The sequence below is a fragment of the Amblyraja radiata genome, chromosome 26, assembly GCF_010909765.2.
Source record: "Amblyraja radiata isolate CabotCenter1 chromosome 26, sAmbRad1.1.pri, whole genome shotgun sequence".
Classification (NCBI taxonomy): Eukaryota; Metazoa; Chordata; class Chondrichthyes; order Rajiformes; family Rajidae; genus Amblyraja; species Amblyraja radiata.
Genome location: NC_045981.1, coordinates 9,800,277 through 9,824,511, shown reverse-complemented (window position 1 = coordinate 9,824,511; position 24,235 = coordinate 9,800,277). Strand labels below are relative to the sequence as shown.

General features: G+C 50.7%; 1 protein-coding gene across 7 annotated transcripts in view; it reads right to left on the bottom strand.

Annotated features, from left to right (window-relative positions):
- hgs (hepatocyte growth factor-regulated tyrosine kinase substrate) overlaps positions 1-24,235 on the bottom strand; it is a 30,161-nt gene that overhangs the window by 2,005 nt on the left and 3,921 nt on the right. For 2 of the 7 annotated variants that reach the window (XM_033044202.1, XM_033044208.1), the window contains exons 3-19: positions 23,446-23,521; positions 22,168-22,260; positions 17,352-17,475; positions 15,971-16,023; positions 15,229-15,297; positions 14,126-14,310; positions 11,207-11,233; positions 9,881-9,965; positions 9,094-9,192; positions 7,080-7,175; positions 6,374-6,412; positions 5,867-6,010; positions 4,634-4,847; positions 4,015-4,187; positions 2,596-2,736; positions 1,252-1,429; positions 439-572 (exon numbers count right to left, since the gene is read on the bottom strand). In XM_033044202.1, the coding sequence (XP_032900093.1) occupies positions 439-572; positions 1,252-1,429; positions 2,596-2,736; positions 4,015-4,187; positions 4,634-4,847; positions 5,867-6,010; positions 6,374-6,412; positions 7,080-7,175; positions 9,094-9,192; positions 9,881-9,965; positions 11,207-11,233; positions 14,126-14,310; positions 15,229-15,297; positions 15,971-16,023; positions 17,352-17,475; positions 22,168-22,260; positions 23,446-23,521 (1,930 nt within the window). The remainder of the gene's footprint in view (positions 1-438; positions 573-1,251; positions 1,430-2,595; positions 2,737-4,014; positions 4,188-4,633; positions 4,848-5,866; positions 6,011-6,373; positions 6,413-7,079; positions 7,176-9,093; positions 9,193-9,880; positions 9,966-11,206; positions 11,234-14,125; positions 14,311-15,228; positions 15,298-15,970; positions 16,024-17,351; positions 17,476-22,167; positions 22,261-23,445; positions 23,522-24,235) is intronic. The other 5 variants (XM_033044203.1, XM_033044204.1, XM_033044205.1 and 2 more) reach the window with 5 other exon arrangements.

The window sequence follows — 24,235 nt, the reverse complement described above, 5'->3', positions numbered from 1 at the left end:
GGAAGGGAGAGGGGGGGGAAGGGAGAGGGGGGGTAGAGGGGGAAGGGAGAGAGGGGGGAGAAGGGAGAGGGGGGGAGGGAGAGGGGGGGAAGGGAGAGGGGGGGGAAGGGAGAGGGGGGGAGGGAGAGGGGGGGAAAGGGAGAAAAGGGAGAGGCGAAGGAAAGGGGGGAAGGAAAGGGGGAGAGGAGGAAAGGGGGAGGGGGGAAAGGGGAGGAAAGGGGGAGGGGGGAAAGGGGAGGGGGGAAAGGGGAGGGGGGAAAGGGGAGGGGGGAAAGAGGGGGGGAAGGAGGAGGGAGGGGGAAAGGGGGAGGGAGGGGGAAAGAGGGGGGGAGGGGGAAAGGGGGAGGGGTGTGAGCACAAAACGAGAGCCCCACGTTCTGCAGCGTCAGAGTGGCCATGGTTGCCGGTGAGCGGGTCCACGGGAGGGCAGCAACTTACCTGGAAGTTGTGTGTGGGCGTAGGCTGGTAGCTGGAGTAGCCGGGGTTGGTGGTGGGCACGGGCTGGGGTTGCTGGCCGGTGTGGCCACTGGGCGGTGCCGTCTGGTACATGTAGGGGTTCACCATGGCCGGGTCTGGAGGGGGGGGGGGGGCACAAACATCACATAAAGCCCATGGTGACTGCACCCCGGCACAAATCACCCCCACTCCACAAGCCCCAGCTCCCCCACCCCTCCCCCAATCATTTTATCCCCCCTTCCCACACTAAACTTTGAGCACGGCCACACATACACAGGAGGACCAGCGCTCCCCACCCCTCACCCCGTCCCCTTCCACTTCCACATCCCTCCCTCTGCCTTAAGGTCTCTCTCTGTATCAACAACCTTTCACCTCCTTTCCCCCCCCCCCCCTCTAGCCCTGGCCACCTGCTCCACCCAGCGGTATCCCACCCATCTCTGAGGAGAAACGAGGAACTGCAGAAACGGGTTTAGCCAAAAAACAAAAAGAGCACAAAGTGCTGGAGTAACTCAGCGGGTCGGGCTGCATCCCTGGAGGACAAAGATGCACCCATGTTCTCCACAGAGGCTGCCCAACTTGGTGATTTACTCCAGTCTTCATGTCATTTGCCAGGCTTTACCCCAAACGCCACCTCTTCCAGCTTTCTCCACCCCACCCCGCTCTCTATCAGTCGGAACCCCTGACTGGAAACGTCGCCTGTCCTGTCCTGTCCACCCCCTCCGCGGACCCGCGGTGTGTTTGGGTTAAACCGAGTGCTGGTCGCGCTGGGCGTTTTGATCTGGCGCCGCCCCTCACCTGCTCCGGTGACGGTCATGGAGGGGTAGGGTGCTGTGCCGGGCTGGGCCGCCTGGTTCATGTAGACGGTGTGCATGGGCGATCCTTCCACCGAGCCCGCCGGGCTGAAGGTGGCGGGGAAGTTGGCCGGGCCCGATGGCTGGTACATCACCCCGCCAGCAGCGGGCATGGACTGCAGCTGAGGGCAGGAGAGCAACGCAGTTACACACGAACGTCAGACATGGTAAACGCCACACAGTCACCCAACACTAAAGCCAACCGGCTCACTAAGTAATTCCACTTTCAGTTTAGTGTTAGCCTGTCCTAATGTCTAGTCTAGTTTAATTCAGTCGAAGGCAGAGATTAATATGGGTTTCAGAGATTATGGGGAGAAGTCAGGAGAATGGGGTTAGGAAGGAGAGATACATCAGCCATGATTGAATGGCAATAGGCAATGGACAATAGGTGCAGTAGGCCATTCGGCCCCTCGAGCCAGCACCGCCATTCAATCAGTGGCTAATCATCCACAACCAGTACACCGTTCCTACCTTCTCCCCATATCCCTTGACTCTGCTATCTTTAACAGCTCTGTCTAGCTCTCTCTTGAAAGCATCCAGAGAACCAGCCTCCACTGCCCTCTGAGGAAGAGAATTCCACAGACTCACCACTCTCTGCGTGAAAAATATTTTTTTCTCATCTCCGTTCTAAATGTCTTACCCCTTATTCTTAAACTGTGGCCCCTGGTTCTGGACTCCCCCAACATCGGTAACATGTTTCCTCCCTCTAGCATGTTCAAACCCTTAATAATCTTATATGTTTCAATAAGATCCCCTCATCCTTCTAAACTCCAGAGTATACAAGCCCAGTCGCTCCATTCTATCTTGATGGGACAAATGGCCTAATGCTGCTCCAATCACTTATGACATAAACGGAACCAAACTCTGACTCCCAGCTCGATGAATATTGATTTCTCTTAATTCAAGACTCCCCTTGCATCCCCTCTCTCCTCGTCCCTTCGCCACCTTAGTCATCCTGCTAGTGTCACTGTTCGTATCCCTTCCTTATCACATCTTCTACAGCCAACAATGGCGGCCGGTGACAGCTGTAATTTGCTCTGCTCCTTGTCTACCCCTTGATCAGTCTGAAGAAGGGTCTCGACCTGAAACGCCGCCCATTCCTTCTCTCCAGAGATGCTGCCTCACCCGCTGAATTACTCCAAGTGGAAAGTTTAGTTAAGTTTAGAGATACAGTGCAGAAACAGGCCCTTTGATGGGAATCTTCATCCATGCCTTTCCACCAGAGATGCTGCCTGACCCGCTGAGTAACCACGGCACTGCTCCCGTTACCCCTGCTCCCGCCTCTTACCTGTGCGTAGGGCAGTGGGAAGGCTGGCATCTGTGCCCGCATCTGAATGGTCTGTTTCTGCTGCTCCAGCCGCATCTGGCGCTCCTTCTCCTGCTCCTGCAGCCGCTGAATGGCCAGCTGTCTCTGCATCTCCAGGTACTCCTGAGGAACAAGGTACACGGTTCAAGCCTGAGCCACGTCAAGGCACGCACAGCACTTGCAGTCCGAAACGTCCTAACCTGCCTAGTCTGAAGAAGGGCCTCCACCCAAAATGTCACCTGTTCCTCGAAGGGTCACGACCCAAAACGTCACCTATTCCTTCTCCCCAGAGATGCTGTCTGAGCCACTGTATTATCTTGAAGATAGTGGAGTCAGGGGATATGGAGAGAAGGCAGGAACGGGGTACTGATTGTGAATGATCAGCCATGGTCACATTGAATGGCGGTGCTGGCTTGAGGGGCCGAATGGCCTACTCCTGCACTTATTGTCTATTGTTACTCCAGCTTTTTGCGTCCACCTTCAGTTTTAACCGGCATCTGCAGTTCCTTCCTACTCCCTCTCCAGTCTTATAGAACAGTTTGATGCAGGAAGAGGCCCTTCATCGCACAATTCCCATGCTGAACATGATGCCAAGTTAAACTAATCTCCTCTGCGTGTGTGTGTGTGATCCATATCCCTCCATTCCCTGCATATCCACATGCCTGTCCCAAAGTCTCTTAAACACCACTATCGCATCTACCTTCACCACTACCCCTGGCAGCGCGCTCCAGGCACCCAGATGTGTGATACATTTGCCTCTCACATCTCGTTTAAATTTTGCCCCTCTCACTATAAACATAAGCCCTCTAGTCTTTAACATTTCTACTCTGAGCATAGGGTTCTGGACATCTATCCCATCTATGCCAAAAATTACACCACGAGGAACTTTGAGCTGGGTGTTATAGAAATCAGGTTGATTCTTTATTGACATTTACAGCCTTGGATTTGCCCGTGCTATTGAGTGATGGGGCAGGGAGAGGACACAGAATAAATACTCGTGGACGCTAACAAAGAGCTTCTCATGGCTCCTCTACAGGAGGAACTGCAGGGAACAGAGGGCTATGGATCGGGCAGGCACAGGAGATCAGTGTAAAGGCACCATGTTCGGCATGGACGTTGTGGGCTGAAGGGCCTGTTCCCGTGCTGTTCCCTCTATTGCTACCGCGCTCTCTAGTGCTGTGAGATCTACTACCGCCGTTCAATCTACGACTGCTCTGCGGGCTCTATTATTGCTCTGTGTGCTCTACTGCCATGTAGTCCGCTGTTGCTCCGAGCTCTCTACTGTTGCTCTGCGTGCTCTAATGTCGCGCACTCGTGCGTGCGACCCAGCTCCGCGACCTCTCTGCGCTCACAATTACTGCCCGCGTGCTCTACTGCTGCCCGCGTGCTCGAGGCACGGACCTGCTTCTTCTGCCGCATGATCTCCAGTTTCTGGGCCAGCTGGATCTGCCGCTGCCTCTCAGCCTCCTCGGCCGCTCGCCGCAGCTTCTCGCTGTGCTCCTCTCGCAGAGCGTTCAGGGCCCCGCGCGCGTCCCTGATCTGGGCCAGCTTGTCCTGGAGCCCCTCGTAGTACACTGCAACACAAGGTGAAAACCACTGCAATAGACAGAAGGTCACCCCACCCCCTCCCGTCCACAAGCTACCCGGCACGGTGCAGATTGAAGACTCCCTTGCGCGGTGAGGCCAGGAATGTCACCCAGAGCTCACTTCCAAAATTGGCCATTGGTGGGCTCTGACGGAGGAGCTGGCCATTCCACCCATCGTGCTCTGCTCGCCCTACTGTAGGGTAGGATTAAGCCAGACATACTGCATAGTGCTCGGTCCAACCTGGCCTAACCCAACCCAACCCGGACGGGCCCAACCCAGCCCAACCCGTCCAGGCCAGGCTAAACCCAACCGAACCCGGCCCAACCCAACCCAACCCGTTCTATCCTCCACACTGGGGACATTGTCGGGACGGGGCAGAGCGTGCGGGTGACATGTGGTCTCGGGCGCAGAGGGCGAGGGTGTGGGCACTCACGGCGTTTCTCGTCCAGCTGGTTAAGCAGCTCCAGCAGCTGAGGGTGCATGCTGTTGATGGACTGGAAGAGGGAGAGCACGGCGGTGTCGTTGGTGATGCTGCGGCCACGGATGTGATTGCTCTTCATGCGGTTCACAAAGGTCACCACCGAGTTCTGCAGCGTCTTCAGGAACTGCTCGTGGTTCTCCTCCGACTCGCCGTTCTGGTACTGCTGCTGAACCCGCACAGAGAGCAGAGAACACATTCAGCCACAGAGTCACACAGCAGGGGAACTGGCCCTTCGGCCCGACTTACCCATGGTGAACAAGGTTTAGTTTAGTCATAGTTTACACATACAGCGTGGAAACAGGTCCTTCACTCCAGCTTGCCCATACCCACCAAGGTTTAGTTGAGTTTTAGTTTAGACATACGGCATGGAAACAGGCCCTTCGGCCCATCTTGCTCATGCCGACCACTGTTTAGTTTTAGTTTAGACAGGCAGTGTGGAAATAGGCCCTTCAACCCAGCTTGCCCGTGTTGACCAAGGTTTAGTCACAGTTTACACATAAAACATGGCAACAGACACTTCGGCCCAGCTTGCCCATACTAACCTGCAATGCTACTGCAGCTCAGCATGGACTCGGTGGGCCAAAAGATCTGTTTCCTTGCCGTATCTCTAAATTAAAACTAAAGCTACACTAAACCTTGCCCACACCAACATGCAATGCGACTGCTGGTCGGCGCGGACTCAATGGGCTGAAGGGCCTGTTTCCATGCGGTAGCACTAGACCATTGTGGGCTCCACTTTCCCCGGGTCATTGATGTCAGCTCTAATTCGTCCTGCTCATACCTCTGGTGTCCCTCTACCCTGACTCTCAGTCTGAAGAAGGTCTCGTCCCGAAACGTCACCTATTGACCAAGGTGCAGTTTAGTTATCGCTTAGACATACATTGTCCACCAGGTCCGCGCCGACCTTGCGAGCCCCGCACATTAACACTATCCTACACCCACTAGGGACAATTTTTTTAAATTTACCAAGTCAATTAACCTACAAACCCGTACGTCTTTGGGGTGTGGGAGGAAACCGAAATATCTTGGGAGAAAATCCACGGGGAGAACGTGCGGACTCCGTACAGACAGCACCCGTGGTCGGGATCGAACCCGGGTCTCCGGCGCTGCCGCAGTCGCTGTAATGGCAGCAACTCTACCGTGACCGCTATTGACGTTACGGTGACAGGAGAGTGGGGGCCTCACCTCCACCACCGTGACGGGGGCCGGGTGGGGCTCCACCGGCTGCACGGTCGACTCCGCAACGGAGACGGGGGCCGAGGGGGTCGGGCTCTTCCGAACTTCCTCTTGCTTCTTCTCCCAGTAGGTCCGATTCAGGTAGCGAGCCAGCTTCCAATAAAGAGCACGACATGTTATTTAGCACGTGTAAGAAAGAACTGCAGGTGCTGGTTAAAATCAAAGGTGGACACAAAATGCTGGAGTAACTCAGCGGGGGTGAGGCAGCATCTCTAGAGAGAAGGAATGGGCGACGTTTCGGGTCGAGACCCAAAGGGTCTCGACCTGAAACGTCGCCCATTCCTTCTCTCCAGAGATGTGTGCCTCACCCAATGAGTTACTCCGGCTTCTTCTGTCAAACCAGATTATTTAGTACCATCGCTCTCTTTCTCCTTCTCTCCCCCCCCCCCCCTCCCCCTCCCGCCGTTAGAAAACCACCAACCGTTTTCATTCGACAAGTTTCACACAAATTATTACCTCAGGATCGATCTCTTCGGCAGTCGGGGCAGAAGAATTCTGGAAGGGAGAAGCAGAAGCTTTTCGTCTGATATTCGCACTTCAATATTTATTGCCAACCACTTTCCCCTCTCGTATGCCATCTTCTAACCCAACTACGACTAAACAAGCGTTTGCAGATACTGCGCGTAAAAAAACAGGCCCTTCGGCCCACCGAGTCCCTGCCAACCCCCGCTCGCTGTACTCTAGCACTATTCCCTCCCCCCCCCCTCCCACACACACACACACACACACACACGGGACAATTTACAGAAGAAAGTTAGCCGACAAACCTGTACGACTTTTGAGATGTGGGAGGAAACCGGAGCACCCGGATAAAACCCACGCTGTCTATGCGGAATTTGCGTATTCTTCTTGTGACCACAAGGGGTTTCCTCCCACATCCCACAGATGTGCAGGTTTGCAGCTGGACTGCTCTCTGTAAATTGGCCTTGGTGTGAAGGGAGTGCATGAACAAGTGGGATAATATGGAACAAGTTTGAACGGGCGATTGATAGTCGGCGGACCAGAGGACCCGTTTCGGTGCTGCACCTTCTCCGTGGATTGTCACCTTGTCACCTCCAGATCTCTAAATTATGTCAGCATTATTCAAACACTCGTTGCGCACAGCAACAACAGAATTCCCCCTCAAATTGGCTCCCACACAAGCTGGGGCTGATGTTCTTACCACAGGGGACGAGTAGAGGCTGCTGACCGGTGGGGCTGATGAGGTGACTGGGCTTGGCTCAGCCTTTGGGTACATGGAGTAGGTGTTCTTCTGTCTCTGCAAGGGGGAGAGAGAGTTTTCAGTGAGACGTCAGCAAAAGCAAGCAATGGCCATCAGCCCCACAATCTTGAACCTCCACCACCAGCCATCGACTTACACCCACCCACCCACACACGCCCACCCACCCACACACGCCCACCCACCCACACACGCCCACCCACACCCGCCCACCCACACCCGCCCACCCACACACGACCACCCACCCACCCACGCCCAACCACACACGCCCACCCACACCCGCCCACCCACACCCGCCCACCCAACCACACACACACGCCCACCCACACACGACCACCCACCCACACACGACCACCCACCCACACACGCCCACCCACACACGCCCACCCACCCACACACACTCCCGCCCACCTACCCACGCCCACCCACACGCCCACACCCACCCACCCACACCCGCCCACCCACCCACACGCACACCCACTCACACACGCCCACACGACCATCCACCCACCCACACACACACACCCACCCACAGCCATTATCATTTTTAAAAGCTCTTGACTTTTCCCAAACCAAGATCTTTGCTAGAACTGTGACAATCATTTTGTCAGCAAGTTATTTGAAACTGTCATAAATGGACCATGCTTTGATCAGGCGCTTTGACATTAGACTTGGGATACAGCGGGATACAGTAGGATAGTACTAGTGTATGGGGTGATCGGCCTTTCGGCCCACCGAGTCGGCATTGACCAGCGATCACCCCGTACACTACCACCATCCCACATACTAGGGGCAATTTACAATTTTACCGGAACCGATTAACCTACAAACCTGCACGTCTCAAAACAAAGCGCCCGTAGCCAGGATCGAATCGGGCGGGGTCTCTGGTACTGTGAGGCAGCAGCTCTACCATCACGAGTTACTTTGGTTTGAACTACAGCACGTCTGGCCGGCTGCATTTGTGTCAGGATTGACGCGTTAGGGAAAATCTTACAACCCGTCCACAGGATGGAACTTTGGGGGATATTTGAACATTAAAAAATGGGCCTAAGTATCCAAAGATGATAGATTAAGAAATATACCTGCACCTGACCCATCAAATATTCCCATAGACACAAAGCATCACATCTTGGCCACACCAATGAGAATGAAGACAATATAGTCAGCGTTGCTAAACCGGAAAGTTCATACATTCTAGGGACAGAATTATGCCATTCCACCCATCAATTTTACTCCGCTATTCAATCATGGCTGATCGATCTTTCCCTCTCAACCCCATTCTCCTGCCTTCACCGCATAGCTTCTGACAACCGTACCGATCAAGTATCTATCAATCTCTGCCTTAAAAATATCCATTGACCAGGCCTCCACAGCCACCTGTGGATTAGAATTCCACAGATTCACCACCCTCTGGCTTAAAGAAATTCCCCCTCACTCCTGTCCAAAGGTACGTCCTTTTATTCTGAGGCTACGGCCTAGTGGAAACCATAGATCCTATAGCGAGCAAGATAGTTCACTCGACTACACTGGGCCCTCCTCTCCCCTCTCCCATCAGGCAAGAGGTGCAGAAGTGTGAAAACACACGCCTCCAGATTCAGGGACAGTTTCTTCCCAGCTGTTATCAGGCAACGGAACCATCCTACCAACAACTAGAGAGCAGTCCTGAACTACCATCTACCTCATTGGAGACCCTTGGGCTATCTTTGATCGGACTTTACTTTGCACTAAACGATATTTGTGTTATGTGCACACTGCAGACGGCTCGATTGTAAACATGTATTGTCTTTCCGCTGACTGGATAGCATGCAACAAAAGCTTTTCACTGCACCTCGGTCCACGTGACAATAAACCAGCCTCAGCTCTACCCCCCCCCCCCCTCGCGGTGAGCGGTCGGACACACACCGGGACCCGTGGTCCCTGCCGCGCCGTCAACCCCGCCCCCGGCGGCGCCACTCACCGCTCTCTCTTTCTCTTCAGCCTCAGACTGCGACAGGGCTATGGCCAGCTGAAGTTCCTCTTCTTCCTGCAAGGCAGCTTCATCACGCTTGGGAGGTAACTGGCAGGAGAGACCCAGTCAATAGGAGGCAGGCATTCAGAATTCGGACGGCGGGAAATAATACAACTCCTCACGTCAAACCTCACCCACTATCCCCAAACACAAATCCAGTTTGTTTAGGAGTCATAGAGCCCTTCGGCCCAACTTGCCCACACCGGCCAACATGCCCCATCTACACCAGTCCCACCTGCCTGTGAAGGGCCCATATCCCACTAAACTTGTCCCATCCATGTACCACTCTGTTTATTAAACCTTGGGATAGTCCATGCCTTAATTACCTCCTCCGGCTTACCCCTTATTCTTAAACTGTGGCCCCAGGTTCTGGACTCCCCCAACACCGGGAACATGTTTCCTGCCTCTGGTGTGTCCAAATGCTTAATAATCTTATATGTTTCAATAAGATCCCCTCTCATCCTTCAGAGTGTACAAGCCCAGCCGCTCCATTCTATCAACATATGACAGTCCCGCCATCCCGGGAATTAACCTTGTGAACCTACGCCGCACTCCCTCAATAGCAAGAATGTACTTCCTCAAACCTCCTCTGGACCCTCTCCAATGCCAGCACGTCCTTCCTCCGATATGGGGCTCAAAACTGCTCACAATATTTCACATGCGGCCTGACCAGCGCCCGATCAAGCCTCGGCATGCTCGGCCACTCCCGAATGACTGGCAGTGGTGTGCATCTTACCTGAGACTGCTGGGAGAGAGGGCTAGTTAGGTATTCTGGGGGCAGGTCGACGGGTGCGGTGGCAGGTGGCTTGGCCTCGGATTTCCTGGCAAGAGAAGAGAGTCAGCCTCTGCAGCATTGGTCCACAACACTGTCCAATGCAAGTTCAACCAAGATGGCCATGCCCTGACCATTCACATGCAAGAACCTGGCAATGGAAGCTTAGTGCAACCCATCCGCACTTGAAAACACTTCGATTTCAGCAAAGACCCTTTTCCACCAAGGTACTGGTCCACCAGATTGCTTCCCCTCCCTCAATCCCCACCCCCCCTATCTACATCATTGGTGACCCTCGGACTATCCTTGATCGGAATTTACTGCCGTCACCTTGCACTAAACGTTATTCTCTCATCAAGTATCTGTACACTGTGGACGGCTCGATTGTAATCACGTATTGTGTTTCCGCTGACTGGTTAGCCTGTGACAAAAGCTTTTCACTGTACCCCACTGTACCCCATTGTCGGTGCACGTGACAATAAACTAAATTCAAACAGTGGGCAGCTGGTAGACCTGTGGTCTCACGGCGCCAGAGGCCCGGGTTCCATCTTGACCTCGGGTGCTGTCTGTGTGGAGTTTGCATTTTTCTCCCTGTGACTGCGTGGGTTTCCTCCGGGTGCTCCAGGAGATTCCCACATCCCAAAGGCTCGTGGGCTTGTCGGTTCATTAGTCTCTGCAAATTATCCCGACTGTGCACGGGAGTAGATGAAGAAAGTGTGGACAACTCTCCCCCCCCCCCTCCACACAGCGGGCAGTGGGTAAGTGCAATGAACTGCCGGGTGAAGTGGTCAGGGCAGGTATAAAATACATGTTAAGGACAGGTACATGAAGATGAAAGTGGAGAGCTAGTGTGAGCAGGGCGTAGACTCGGTGGGCCCAAGGGCCTGTTCCTTTCAATCATTCAATGCTGCATCTTTCAATCAACGTCAATTTAACGCACAATTGTTAAATCCCATTAACTTAAAATGTTCTCAATAATGGGTATTTGTACATAAACACAACTAAAGGGCCTGTCCCACTTACACAATTTTTTTTTGGCGACTGCCGGCACCCGTCATAGTCACAATATTTCACATGCAGCCTGACCATGTTCAACCTGTTCAAAACCCAGCGTCGACCAGAAAAAAGGTACGACGCTTTGGGCGACTACTCACGACCAGACAGGCGTCACCGAAAAAAATCATGTAAATGGGACAGGCCCATAATTGTAAGCAATAGACAGGTGAAGTTACGTGGCAATAATGGATTAACCGTAATCTACCATTCCAATAAGAATAAAGTTTGGCGTACATGGTACTGGTGTCAAGTTCTTCCTTTCTGTGGGGAAAAAAAATTACAGGTCACCAGAGAGACACACACACACACACCAAATATTCTTAACTTTAACACCAGACTTGTTGAGGACACTGGAGACCAGAGGCATGTATTTACACCACAGTCATCGAGTGCAACTCCCCAACTAAGGTTTTCATTAGTGAACTGAATCTCTCTCCATCACGATATAATGATTTGATTTATTGGATCACATCTGCTCCAAGTGCCGGAACCGGCATATAAAAAGGCACAAAGTGCTGGAGTAACTCAGCAGGGCAGGCAGCATCTGTGGAGAACACGGATAGATTACGTTCATGGTCGTCTCCCAAAACGCCATCGATCCATGTTACGGTCCATTAAAGATACAGGGCGCAAACAAACAGGCGCTTCGGCCCAGAGGACTTGCGGCCAGCGATCACTCCGTACGCTAGCACAGTGCTGTAATAGCGCCACCTATGTGTGGGAGGATTGTTAATGATCATGAATAAACCGCAGTACACTGTACAGTCAATATCCAGTCACCAGCGTGTCAACTCGTGTTTTATGTCTTAGCATAAGATATCACAAGTGCTTCTTAAACTATTTCAGTGTCATTCACCCTCGACTTTAATTTTCTTATGTTTACTGGTAATTTGTCTCATTCTCCCTTGTGTATAATTTTGTATACAATTTATTTGTCGAAGGAAATCATCGCAGACTTCAGGAAGACCAGAGGTGGCAGACATACCCCATCCACATAAACGGGACTGAGGTGGAGCGCGTCTCCAACTACAAATTCCTCGGGGTACATATCTCAGAGGATCTGTCCTGGTCCCTCAATACCACCAAACTGATCAAAAAGGCGCAGCAGCGCCTCTACTTTCTGAGGAGGCTTAAGAAAGTTCACCTGTCCCCCCAGATCCTGTCCAACTTCTACCGCAGTACCATTGAAAGCATCCTGACCACCTACTTCACGGTATGGTACAGCAGCTGCACCACAGCTGACAGGAAGGCACTGCAACGGGTGGTGAAAACCGCTCAGCACATCATCGGTGCCCCGCTCCCTGCCATGGATGCCCTCCACCGCAAACGGTGTCTGAGACGGGCCGGGAAAATCATTAAGGACCCCTCTCACCCTAACCATGGACTATTTGTCCTCCTCCCATCAGGGAGGTGGTACAGGAGCTTCAGGTCTCGCACAAGCAGGCTGAGGAACAGCTTTTTCCAAAATACCATCACCCTGCTGAACTCACAGGCCCGACGCTAGCTATCTTTATACTCTTTTATCTGTATATATTCATTGCCTATGTACTAGTTTAATTCATCCACATTGCACATATTGTTTTAACCAGTATTTTTACTACCTTGCACTCTGATTAGATGCTAAACTGCATTTTGTTGTCCCTGTACTCGTATTTGTGCAATGACAATAAAGTTGAATCGAATCAAATCAAATCAAATTTTGTCACATGAGCAAAAAACATAAATTAACTCATTCACCCCAAAATAATTTCATTCACACTTGGGTGAACCATTCACCAGTTTAAGGAGCACTGTACGAGCAATACCCTCCACATTAGAGACAATGTACAAATTTACCAAAGTCGATTAACCTGCAGTCTTGGAGTGTGGGAGGAAACCGGAGCGCCCGGGGAAAACCAACACGGTCACACGGGGAGCGTACAAACTCCCTACAGACAGCACCCGTAGTCAGGATCGAACCCTGGTCTCTGGCGCTGTGAGGCAGCAGCTCTGCCGCTGCACTACTGCGCCGCCCTGTCCTCCAGAGATGCTGCTTGACCTGCTGAGTTACTCCACCATTTTGTGCCTTTTGGTGGACAAAAAGGGTCACCAAGGACAGGCGTTTGTGTGGCAGAAAGAAGGTTAATACATGGGTCTCTAAACATTCCACACCCACGTACAACTTACATGCATTCTAAATTACTATCTACACAGAGCAACCTGCATAGGTCGAACAATCAAGCCAAGTACAAACCCAGAGACCCAGTTCAATTCTGACCCTGGGTGTTGTCTGTGTGTTCAATTGGCACGCTCTCCCCGTGACCGCATGGGTCTCCTCCCGCACCCCGAATACATGCGGGTTTGTAGGTTAAGAATAAGGAGTAAGCCATTTGGAACGGAGACGAGGAAACACTTTTTCATAAAGCACAGAGAGTGGTGAGTCTGTGGAATTCTCTGCCTCAGAGGGCGGTGGAGGCAGGTTCTCTGGATGCTTTCAAGAGAGAGCTAGATAGGGATCTTAAAAATAGCGGAGTCAGGGGATATGGGGAGAAGGCAGGAACGGGGTACTGATTGGGGATGATCAGCCACGATCACATTGAATGGCGGTGCTGGCTCGAAGGGCCGAATGGCCTGCTCCTGCACCTATTGTCTATTGTCAATTGGCCTCTGCACGATTGCCCCTCGTGTGCAGGGAGTGGATGGGAATGTGTGATAGCATAGAGGTAGCATGAGGGGGTGATCGATGGCCAGCGTGGACTCCGTGGGCCGAAGGGCCCGTTTCCAAGCTGTATGTTTCAGTCAATCAACAGGCAAACACTCAAACCTGGGGCAAGTTTCAATCCACATGAAACTCCAGCAGTCAGCTCTGGCCTGCAATTGTCGCTGTACTTCCCAGGAGTGAAGGTCTTACCTTTGTTTAAACACCTCCCAGACAAGGGACAATCCTGTGCACTGATAAAGCAGCAGGCACCTCATGTACATCCGTTACCTACATCTTACCGGCTTCCCCTTCAAATCAAACCAGCGGTGAAGCCGCACACATCAAGACCAAAGATGTCAGTGTCTCTGGAGAGAAGGAATGGGTGACATTTCGGGTTGAGACCCAAAGGTCTCATTCCTTTTCTCCAGGGATGCTGCCTGCCCCGCTGAGCCACTCCAGCTTTTTGCGTCTACCTTCGGTTTAAACCAGCATCTGCAGTTCCGTCTTGCACATCAAGGCCAACGTTTACTAACTTGTTCAGCAGCTCAAAGCATGGCTCGCAAACACGGACTTCTTTCTCGATCCCAAACTTGGGGATGGTGGAGGACTTGGAGGAACATTTTGCACAGAAGATCTGCCCACACGCCCTGCAGTGATGCTGGGGAGAAGAACGGACAACAGCAGCAGTCAGCTCAGCTGCCCAGCCTTGTAGCTTTGCAAATGCACCTTCTAAAGACACGCGCGACCATCAGTCGGTTAATCCCCCGTGCCAGAGCTTGTTGTTAATCATCAGTTGCCAGAGTTTAGTTTTAGTTTTGAGATACGGCGCAGCAACAGGCCCTTCCGCCCATCGAGTCCGCGCCGACCAGCGGTCCCCATATACCAACACGGGTGACAATTTACAATTTGACCAAAGCCAATTAACCTGCAAAGCCGCACGCCTTTGGAATGTGGGAGGAAATTGGAGCACCCCTAGAAAATCTGGGAGAACATATAAACTCTGTACAGACAGCTCCCTTAGTCGGGGGTGGGGGGGTGGGAACGACGACAAAAGGGGGAGCCGGCGTGGTTTGTAACTTTGTCAGCACCGTAGATGGCTGCTATTTGTATACACTGTGTATGCAGGCAGAGAATTCCTACGTATTCCTATTCCTATTGGCTGTGCGGAGTTTAAGCGGTCTCCCTGTGACCTGCGTGGGCTTTATCCGAGATCTCCAGTTTCCTCCCACACTCCAAAGACGTATAGGTTTGTAGGTTAATTGGCTTGGTATAAAATGTAAAAAAATGGTCCCTTGTGTGTGTGTGTGTGTGTGTGCAGGATAGTGCTTGTTAGTGTGCGGGGACCGCTGGTCGGCGTGGACTCGGCGGACTGAAGGGCCTATTTTGGCACTGTATCTCCAAAGCAAACTAAAAGGTACGGTGCAAGTTGAATTTGTTGCTTGTTTGCGATGTTCTACATTCAGTACGAGCAGCGTGCGACCACCGGCTGCGTTGCCTGGTGTATTGCCTCTGATGAAGGCTCTGACCAATAACTTTCGAAGCTGGAGGACGCGCGAGGGGGGTCGGGGGAAACTACCTTTCTGGTCACCACTCCAAACTGTACTCTGCACCGGTGACATTCCTCAGCGTCCACCCAATCCGGGGCCTGCAGAGGAGCAAAGAGAAAGATATATCAGCCTCCTGTACATCCTGGATCATTGTCAGTTTTCCCCCTCCATTTGGTAAATAGCTCCAGATATTTTTCTGTAAAACAGTTTTTCTGGAAAAATCGAAGGTAGACAAAAATGCTGGAGAAACTTAACGGGCGAGGCAGCATCTATGGAGCGAAGGAATAGGTGATGATTCAATAGACAAAGTGTTTCCTCATCTCCGTTCTAAATGGCTTACCCATTATTTTTAAACAGTGGCCGCTCGTTCTGGACTCCCCCAACATCGGGAACACGTTTCCTGCCACTAGCGTGTCCAAACCCTTAATAATCTTATATGTTTCAATAAGATCTCCTCTCATCCTTCTAAACTCCAGAGTGTCAAATTAACTGACTTGTTTTCCGGATATGGGAAGAATCCCAAAACAACGCAGGGAGAACATGCAAACTCCACACAGACAGCAGCTGAGGTCAGGATTGAAGGGCGATCTGTGGCCTGTCAAGGCAGCAGCTCTACAGGTTGCCATTGACGACAGAGCAGATGGATGTCCCAGGGTCACGGACAGGATACAGTTGATGATTTCACTTGCTTCAGATGCACCTTGCCTTCATTATGAACACTTGACAAAGTTTCTATCAACATCACGTGGATGCATGATTGAAGTCGCTCACCCTTTCAGAAACAAACATTGCGTCACTCTCTTTAAATTCTGGGAACGTATTGCCTGAAATACGAAAAAGAGACATTTAAAAAAAAGCAGTATATGCCACACACAATACATATGATTCTTGCATAGAATATACTGCTGGAGTAACTCAGCGGGTCAGGCAGCATCTCAGAGGACGTGGTAAGGCAACTTATCGGGTCGGGGCCCTTCATATAACCATATAACAATTACACCACGGAAACAGGCCATCTCGGCCCTACAAGTCCGCGCCGAACAATTTTTTTCCCTTAGTCCCACCTGCCTGCACTCATACCATAACCCTCCATTCCCTTCTCATCCATATGCCTATCCAATTTATTCTTAAATGATACCAATGAACCTGCCGCCACCACTTCCACTGGAAGCTCATTACACACCGCTACCACTCTCTGAGTAAAGAAGTTCCCCCTCATGTTACCCCTAAACTTCTGTCCCTTAATTCTGAAGTCATGTCCTCTTGTTTGAATCTTCCCTATTCTCAAAGGGAAAAGCTTGATCACATCAACTCTGTCTATCCCTCTCATCATTTTAAAGACCTCTATCAAGTCCCCCCTTAACCTTCTGCGCTCCAGAGAATAAAGACCTAACTTATTCAACCTATCTCTGTAACTTAGTTGTTGAAACCCGGGCAACATTCTAGTAAATCTCCTCTGTACTCTCTCTATTTTGTTGACACTGTTCGTCAGTGTTCGTCAGACACTGGATCTATTTTTGGGGATATTGCATGGAAACAGGCCCATCGTCCCACCGAGTCCATGCCAATCATCAATCACTCCGTGTACTAGTTTGATTTTATCCCACTTTCACATCCTGCGCTCTAGGGGAAATTTACTTAGCCAATAGCCAGGGTGGTGAATCTGTGGGATTCATTGCCACCGAAGGCTGTGGAGGCCGTCAATTGATATTTTTAAGGCAGAGACTTGACGGGCCGAATGGCCTAATTCTGACCCTATCACTTATAGACGTTGGGTCCACAAACCCACAAACCTGAACATCCTTGGGAGACGAGAGGGAACCAGAACACTCGGAGAGAACCCACACTGGAAAATGTGCAAACTCTTGTTGTAAAGTTGCATGGATCTAATTGAGGATTTTTATCAACTAGCGGGTTTAAAAGTGTTGATGTTACTGGATTCTATAACGGAGTCTGCATTCTGAGTATTATGGAAAGTTTGTCGGAGGCGTTAATATGTAAGCCCCGTGATTTGTGGAGGATTTATTCATCATCGGGCCTTGTACTGATTCCTTTCATTCCGAGGCTGTGCCCTCTGGTCCAAGGTTCCACAATTACCGACGGAGGGGAGATAGAACTCAAGCAGTCAAACCCACAGCTAATACTGGCTTACCTTCCACCTTCATGATCTGGTAGGTGTCCTGCACCACTTTATACTTGGGCTCGTTGCGAAAGGCCTGTGACCAGGCCTGGATCAGCTGCAGGATCTTGGTGCGAACGTTGGTCTCCGTCTGTTTCTGTGAAGCACAACGAACATCAGCTCACTTAACCGCGCCAGAAGAGCGATGGGAGACACACCGAGCACATCTGGGACAACTGCAGACTTTACACTTACTGTGTAGAAACGAGCCCTTCGGCCCACTGAGACCGTGCTGACCAGTGATCAGCTCGCACAATCCTACACACCAGCGACAATTTACAATTTTACCAAAGCCCATTAACCTACAAACCTGCACGTCTTGGGAGTGCAGGAGGAAACCGGAGCTACTCAGAGATAACCCACACACTCACAGGGAGAACGTGCAAACTCCACACAGATGCTGATAAAGTTAAATCAGATCAACAATGTGCAGGTTTGTAGCTAAATCGGCCTCTGTAAAAAACTTGTGTGTGCGAAGTGGATGTGAAAGTGGGATAACATAACGACCGAAACGTCACCCATTCCTTTTCTCCATAGATGCTGCCTCACCCACTGAGTTACTCCAGCATTTTGTGTCTACCTAACATCGAACTATGATGTTTCCACTAGTGGGAGAGTCTGGGACTAGAGGTCATAGCCCCTGAATTAAAGGATGTTATTTTAGGAAATTGAGGAGAAATTTCTTTAGTCAGAGGGCGGTGAATCTGTGGAATTCTTTAACACAGAAGGCTGTGGAGGCCAAGTTAGTGGATATTTTTAATGGCAAAGATAGATACTTGATTAGTGCGGGTGTCACGGGCTATGGGGAGAATAGACAATAGACAATAGGTGCAGGAGTAGGCCATTCGGCCCTTCGAGCCAGCACCGCCATTCAATTTGATCATGGCTGATCTTCCCCAATATGTACCTGTTCCTGCCTTTTCCCCATATCCCCTGGCTCCACTATCTTTAAGAGCCCTATCTAGCTCTCTCTAGCGCCCAAAGATGGACACACAGGACTGGAATAACTCGGCAGCACACACCCCATCTCTGGAGAACAAGGATGGGTGAAGAAGGGTCCTCTACCCAAAACGTCACCTATCCTATTTTCTCCTCGAACTTACAGAAGTTTATAAAATCTTTGAATTGTGTGTTGATGATGTCCCTATTTTTTTATTTTTTTATTTTTAAAATTCTGCTTATGTTGTGTAATCTGCTTATTAAATTTTGTAAGGCGTCCTTGAGAGTCTTTGAAAGGCGCCCATAAGTATAATGTTAATAATAAAAAAATATTTTAAAAAAAATCATGAGAGGAATAGATCGGATAGACACACTTGCCCAAGAATAGGGGAATCGAGAGCCAGAGGTTGAAGATGAGGGTGGAAAGATTGAAATAACAACTATCGGGTGACTTTTTAAAATTTTTTATATTTTTATAAACACAAAGAGTGGCAAGTGTAGTTGGTGGGGGCGCTGCAAGCCGGCACCCTGTCAGTAGCGTGTCCGTTTTTTCCAACTTTATTTGTTTTTTTAGTATGTTTTAAAGTATGTTTTTTGTGTTTCTTTGCGCGTCTTGTGTGGGGGGGTGGTATGGGGGAGAAACGGTTTTGGTCGCCTCCTCCATGGAGAGGCGACTTTTTCCAGGTCGTCTCCCCCGTGGCCTAACAACGAGGATCGGGCAGCCTTCACCCGGAGACGCGCCTGGGGCTTCAGCGGTGGGCGCAGCGTGGACTCTCGGCGTGGAGCGGGCGAGCCCTCTCTGGGGCTCGCCGGAGGGGAGCGCTCCGTTTCGCTGACCCGCGGCAGCCTGAAGCCGCGGTCTGCAGAGGTTCAGCTGGCACGGCGTCCTCAGCCCGGGATCCCTCGTGGGGGACCCGGGAGAAGAAGGAGCTTCCACCGCCGGCCCGCGGCCAACTTCTACCGCGGACCCGGTGTGGACTTACCATCACCCCTAGAGGGGAGCTTCGACCGCAGGCCCTGCGGTCTGCGGTGCTTCTGGCTGCGGCGGGGACTTTAAATCTTCGACCGCCGGCCTGTGGCGTACACCAACCTAAAGCCGCGGTCTCCGGTGGGGAAGAGCCGATCCTGGACTGACTCTGGACTCTGGTCCCGACCACGGGGGGAAATGGAGGAGGACTGGCCAAATTTTGTGCCTTCCACCACAGTGATGAATGCTGTGGTGGATATTTGTGTTAAATGTTTATTGTGTATTGTGTGTTCTTTATCATTGTACCGCTGCTGACAAATTCATTTGACTTGCACTTTATGTGCAATGTGACGAATAAAACTGATTGTATTGTATTTGTATTGTATTGTGCATGGAACGAGCTGCCGGAAGAGGTAGTTGAAGCAGGTACTGTTGCAACGTTTAAGAAACTTTCATACAGGTACATGGATAGGATAGGTCTAGAGGGATATGGGCCAAACACAGTTTGATGGGACTAGTGATGACGGGGCATGTTGGCTGGTGTGGGCCAGGGTCAGGTGGGTTGAAGGGCCTGTTTCCAAGCCGTAAGGTTTGGAAACAGAGAATGGCCACCCGTCTGGAACTGTGGTTTCACCATAGAAACAAGGAAGCGAGGATGCTGATTTACAACAACAAAATACAAAGTGCTGGAGTCTGAGTTACTCCAGCACTGTGTATCTTATTGATGGCGTCACTGTCTAAAGCAACAGGTAAACAAGAGATATTTAGGAAAGAGCAGGCGAATACAAGTGCTGTAAAAACACGGCAGATTAGTGGGCAGAGGGCAGTGAGTTATGATCACCTGGGTGGGACTAGCACACTAGCACACAACATCAACATGTCCTGCCCCTTAATCACATGATCGCAACACACCCATCACAAGGCGATGAGATCATCAGGAAGTGAACACTCCGTAAATATTAACAACAGCAAAGTGCTCCCTCTCTTTTACACAAGAGGGTTTCTCGCCAACTTAAAATCATCAAAGAGTAAATTGGGGGTGCAGCGTTAGAGCTCCAGAAAGACCTGGGTTTGATCCTGAATACTGCTGCTGTTCAGAGTTTGTATGTTCTCCCTGTTACCTGTTATGGGCCTGTCCCACTGAGGCAAATTTTTAAGGCAGCTACAGGCGGCTAGTTTGTCGCCACATGCTCGCCGGGAGTAGATCTCCTCAGTCGCGTAAAAATTAGTAGCGTCTTTCTGGTCGCCGGTAAATTTCCAACATGTTGAACATTTTTCGGTGACAGCGGGTTTGACGCCAATGAGCGTAGCTCGACTTGTGTCGTAGGTCGTCGCCAGGAAGACTTCGGTTGTCGCTGGTTTTTTGACAACCTGCCATGACTAGGACAGTCGCCGGCAGTTGCCTAAAAATTTGCCAAGAGGGACAGACCCAATAGTTTTCTCCGGGTGCTCTGGTTTCCTCCCACACTCCAAAGACATGCAGGTTTGTAGGTCTAATTTGACTCGTTAAAAAAAAAAAGATAATTGTCCAGCAACGAAAAGCCCGCCCCCCACCCGTGCTCACCTATTAATGGCCATGCTCTGTCCTGCCACTCCATTTTTCCAGCGTCCTTTCCCACCAACCCCCCTGACTATAAATCTGAAGGAGGGCCCCAACTCAAAACTCATCATCATGCTCTCCAGAGATGCTGCCTGAGCCGCTGAGTGAATCCAGCACTCTCCACCTTTTCTTTAGCATGCATCTCAGGATGGGTCTGTGTCGCCCATGCTCCATAAATAGAAATAGGAAGTCACTCCAGCTGCAGAGTAGCGGAGCCACTCGGAACCATGATGTGTGCAGGAAGGAACTGCAGATGCTGGTTTAATCCGAAGATACAGACACAAAATGCTGGAGTAACTCAGCGGGACGGGCAGCATCTCTGGAGAGGAGGGATGGGTGACGTTTCGGGTCGAGACCCTTCTTCAGACTGGAATGGGTGATGTTTTGGGTCGAGATTGAAGAAGGGTCTTGACCCAAAACGCCACTAATTCCTCCTCTCCACAGATGCTGCCTGACCCACTGAATTACTCCAGCATTTTGTGTCTATCTTCAGTGTAGATAGAGAGGTAGAAGAGAGGTTGCCTGCCGAGTTACTCCAGCATGTTGTCTTTCTTTGTACATTATTTGTACATTTTTTTCACAGATAATAGGTGCAGGAGTAGGCCATTCGGCCCCTCGAGCCAGCACCACCGTTCATTGTGATCATCCACAATCAGTACCTCGTTCCTGTCTTCTCCTCATATCCCATGACTCCGCTATCTTTAAGAGCCCTATCTAACTCTCTCTTGAAAGCATCCAGAGAATTGGCCTCCACTGCCTTGAGGCAGAGAATTCCACAGATTCACAACTCTCTGGATGAAAAGGTTTTTCCTCGTCACCGTTCTAAATGGCCTACCCTTTATTCTTAAACTGTGGCCCCAGGTTCTGGACTCCCCCAATAACGGGAACATGTTATCTTGCATCTACCCTGTCCAATCCCTTAATAATCTTATATGTTTCAATAAGATCCCCTCTCGTCCTTCTAAATTCCAGTGTATACAAGCCCTGTCTCTCCATTCTTTCAACGTATGATAGTCCCGCCATCCCGGGAATTAACCTTGTGAACCTACGCTGCACTCCCTCAATAGCAAGAAAGTCCTTCCTCAGATTTGGAGACCAAAACGGCACACAGTACTCCAGGTGTGGTCTCACTGGGGCCCTGAGCAACTGCAGAAGCAGTCCTCTCTTACAGCTGGAGAGGACAGGATGACCTTACCGCTCCACATTGCTTCCCTCCACTGCCCGGCCTGCCACGTGTCTCCGGCGTGACCCGTTCAAATAGCTGGAAAACCCGCACAAGTTACCTTGAACAGCTCTTTGAGCTCCTCCATCGTCTGTTTATTTGCCACCTCATCGTGAACCGTCTGCCCACAGTTCTTCACCACAGACTCCAGAACCTGTGGGGAAAGCAGCACGAGAGAACGTTTGGAGATCTGATCTTTAGACAAAATACCGTACCACATCAATGGTGATTTTATTGTCACGTGTGTGAAGTGCAAACAGTTAAATACTTTGTTTAAGAAAGAACTGCAGATGCTGGTTAAATTGAAGATAGACACAAAATGCTGGAGAAACTCAGCGAGTGAGGCAGCATCTATGGAGGGAATGAATTGGTGTATCTCCAGGATTTTGTGTCTACCTACCGTAAAATACTTTTCCTAAAGGGCCTGTCCCACTTAGGCGATTTTCGGGGGCGGCTGGCGTAAAATTTTCAACATGTTGAACATTTTTCGGCGACAGTGGTGACAATTTTTCCTGCCGTAGGTTGTCGTAGATGCTGTTGTAGGTTGTCGTAGATGCTGTTGTAGGTTGTCGTAGATGCTGTTGTAGGTTGTCGTAGATGCTGTTGTAGTAGGTGAATTCCATTAAAACTAGTCCCCGGCAGACTCCCAGGTGGGACAGGTCCTTCACAAACAGTCCAGTAGAGCAATGCCATGGACCCGAAGCCCAATCAGCAAGATATAGTGGACAGAGCCCGCATGCAATGGGTGCCATGGTTCAGTTCAGGCAAAGACACCCACCAAAACCTTTCTTTGCCTATCTACATTATCACCAATAGTTTGTATCAGGACCATATCCTTCTGTATCTTAGGAACTGCAGGTACAGGTATACAACATAAAGAGGAAGTCAGTGGGTCAAGCAGCATCTCTGGAGAACATGGGCAGGTGACGTTTGGGGTCGGGACCATTCTGTAGACCGATCACTCAATCAGTCTGAAGGGTCCCGACCCAAAACATCACCTGTCCGTGATCTCCAGAGGTGCTGCCTGACCCACTGTTACTCCAGGACTTTGTGTCTTTTTTCCCCAATGTATCACAGGATTCCCTTCAAGCCATTGTTTTGCAAAGGTTCGAAATAGTAATAAATAAAATCCAGACATCCGCACAAGGTTACTCAAGGATCCCAGCCCGACACGTGGCCTGCCCATTCCCTCCCCAGATGTTGCCCGAGCCGCGGAGTTACTCCAGTACTCCATCTATTACTCAGTGCCCCTCCCCCTCCACTGGTGGTCATAAAGTTACGTTGAGCAGCGGCTTGCCGTGGCTGGAGTCGGGGCTGAGAAAGGGGGGGGGGGGCTCACCTCCAAAGTGTAGAGGACCACGTGGGGATTTTTGTCGTTCAGCTTCTTCTTGATGGCGCCAATTGCGTACTTGGCCCTGTGTAAATAAAGCAACATTCCCGTTACACACGGTTGCGGTTCGAGATGGCCTCGCGCATCTTGGAGAAACCGCAAGAGGGAGACAGCTCTCGGTGCTGCAGTGAGATTGTATTAAGAAGATGCTTCAAATTAAGATAATTCAACGTTCATACCGCTGGGTTAGAAACAGCAAACAGGTGCAGGAGTAGGCCATTTGGCCCTTCGAGCCAGTACCGCCACAATATGATCATGGCTGATCACCCTAAATCAGTACCCCGTTCCTGCTTTCACCCCATATCCCCCGATTCCGTTAGCCCTCAGAGCTACATCTAACTCTCTCTTGAAAACATCCAATGAATTGGCCTCCACTGCCTTTTGTGGCAGAGAATTCCACAGATTCACAACTCTCTGGGTAAAAAAAGTTGTTTCTCATCCAAGTCCTAAATGGCCTACCCCCTATTCTTAAACTGCGACCTCTAGTTCTGGACTCCTCCAACATCGGGACCATCTTTCCTGCATCTAGCCTGTCCAATCCCTTAAGAATCTTATATATTTCTACAAGATACCCTCTCATCCTTCTAAATTCAGCGAAGTTAAGCCCAGTCAATCCATTCTTTCGTAGCTGGGTTGTAAGCTACCAGCTCTACCATTTTAAGTGCAAGTCAACCACAATCAGCAAACCAAATCATAATACGGTTCCCCGCAGTAACTGAATATGTGGAATGCAAGCTAC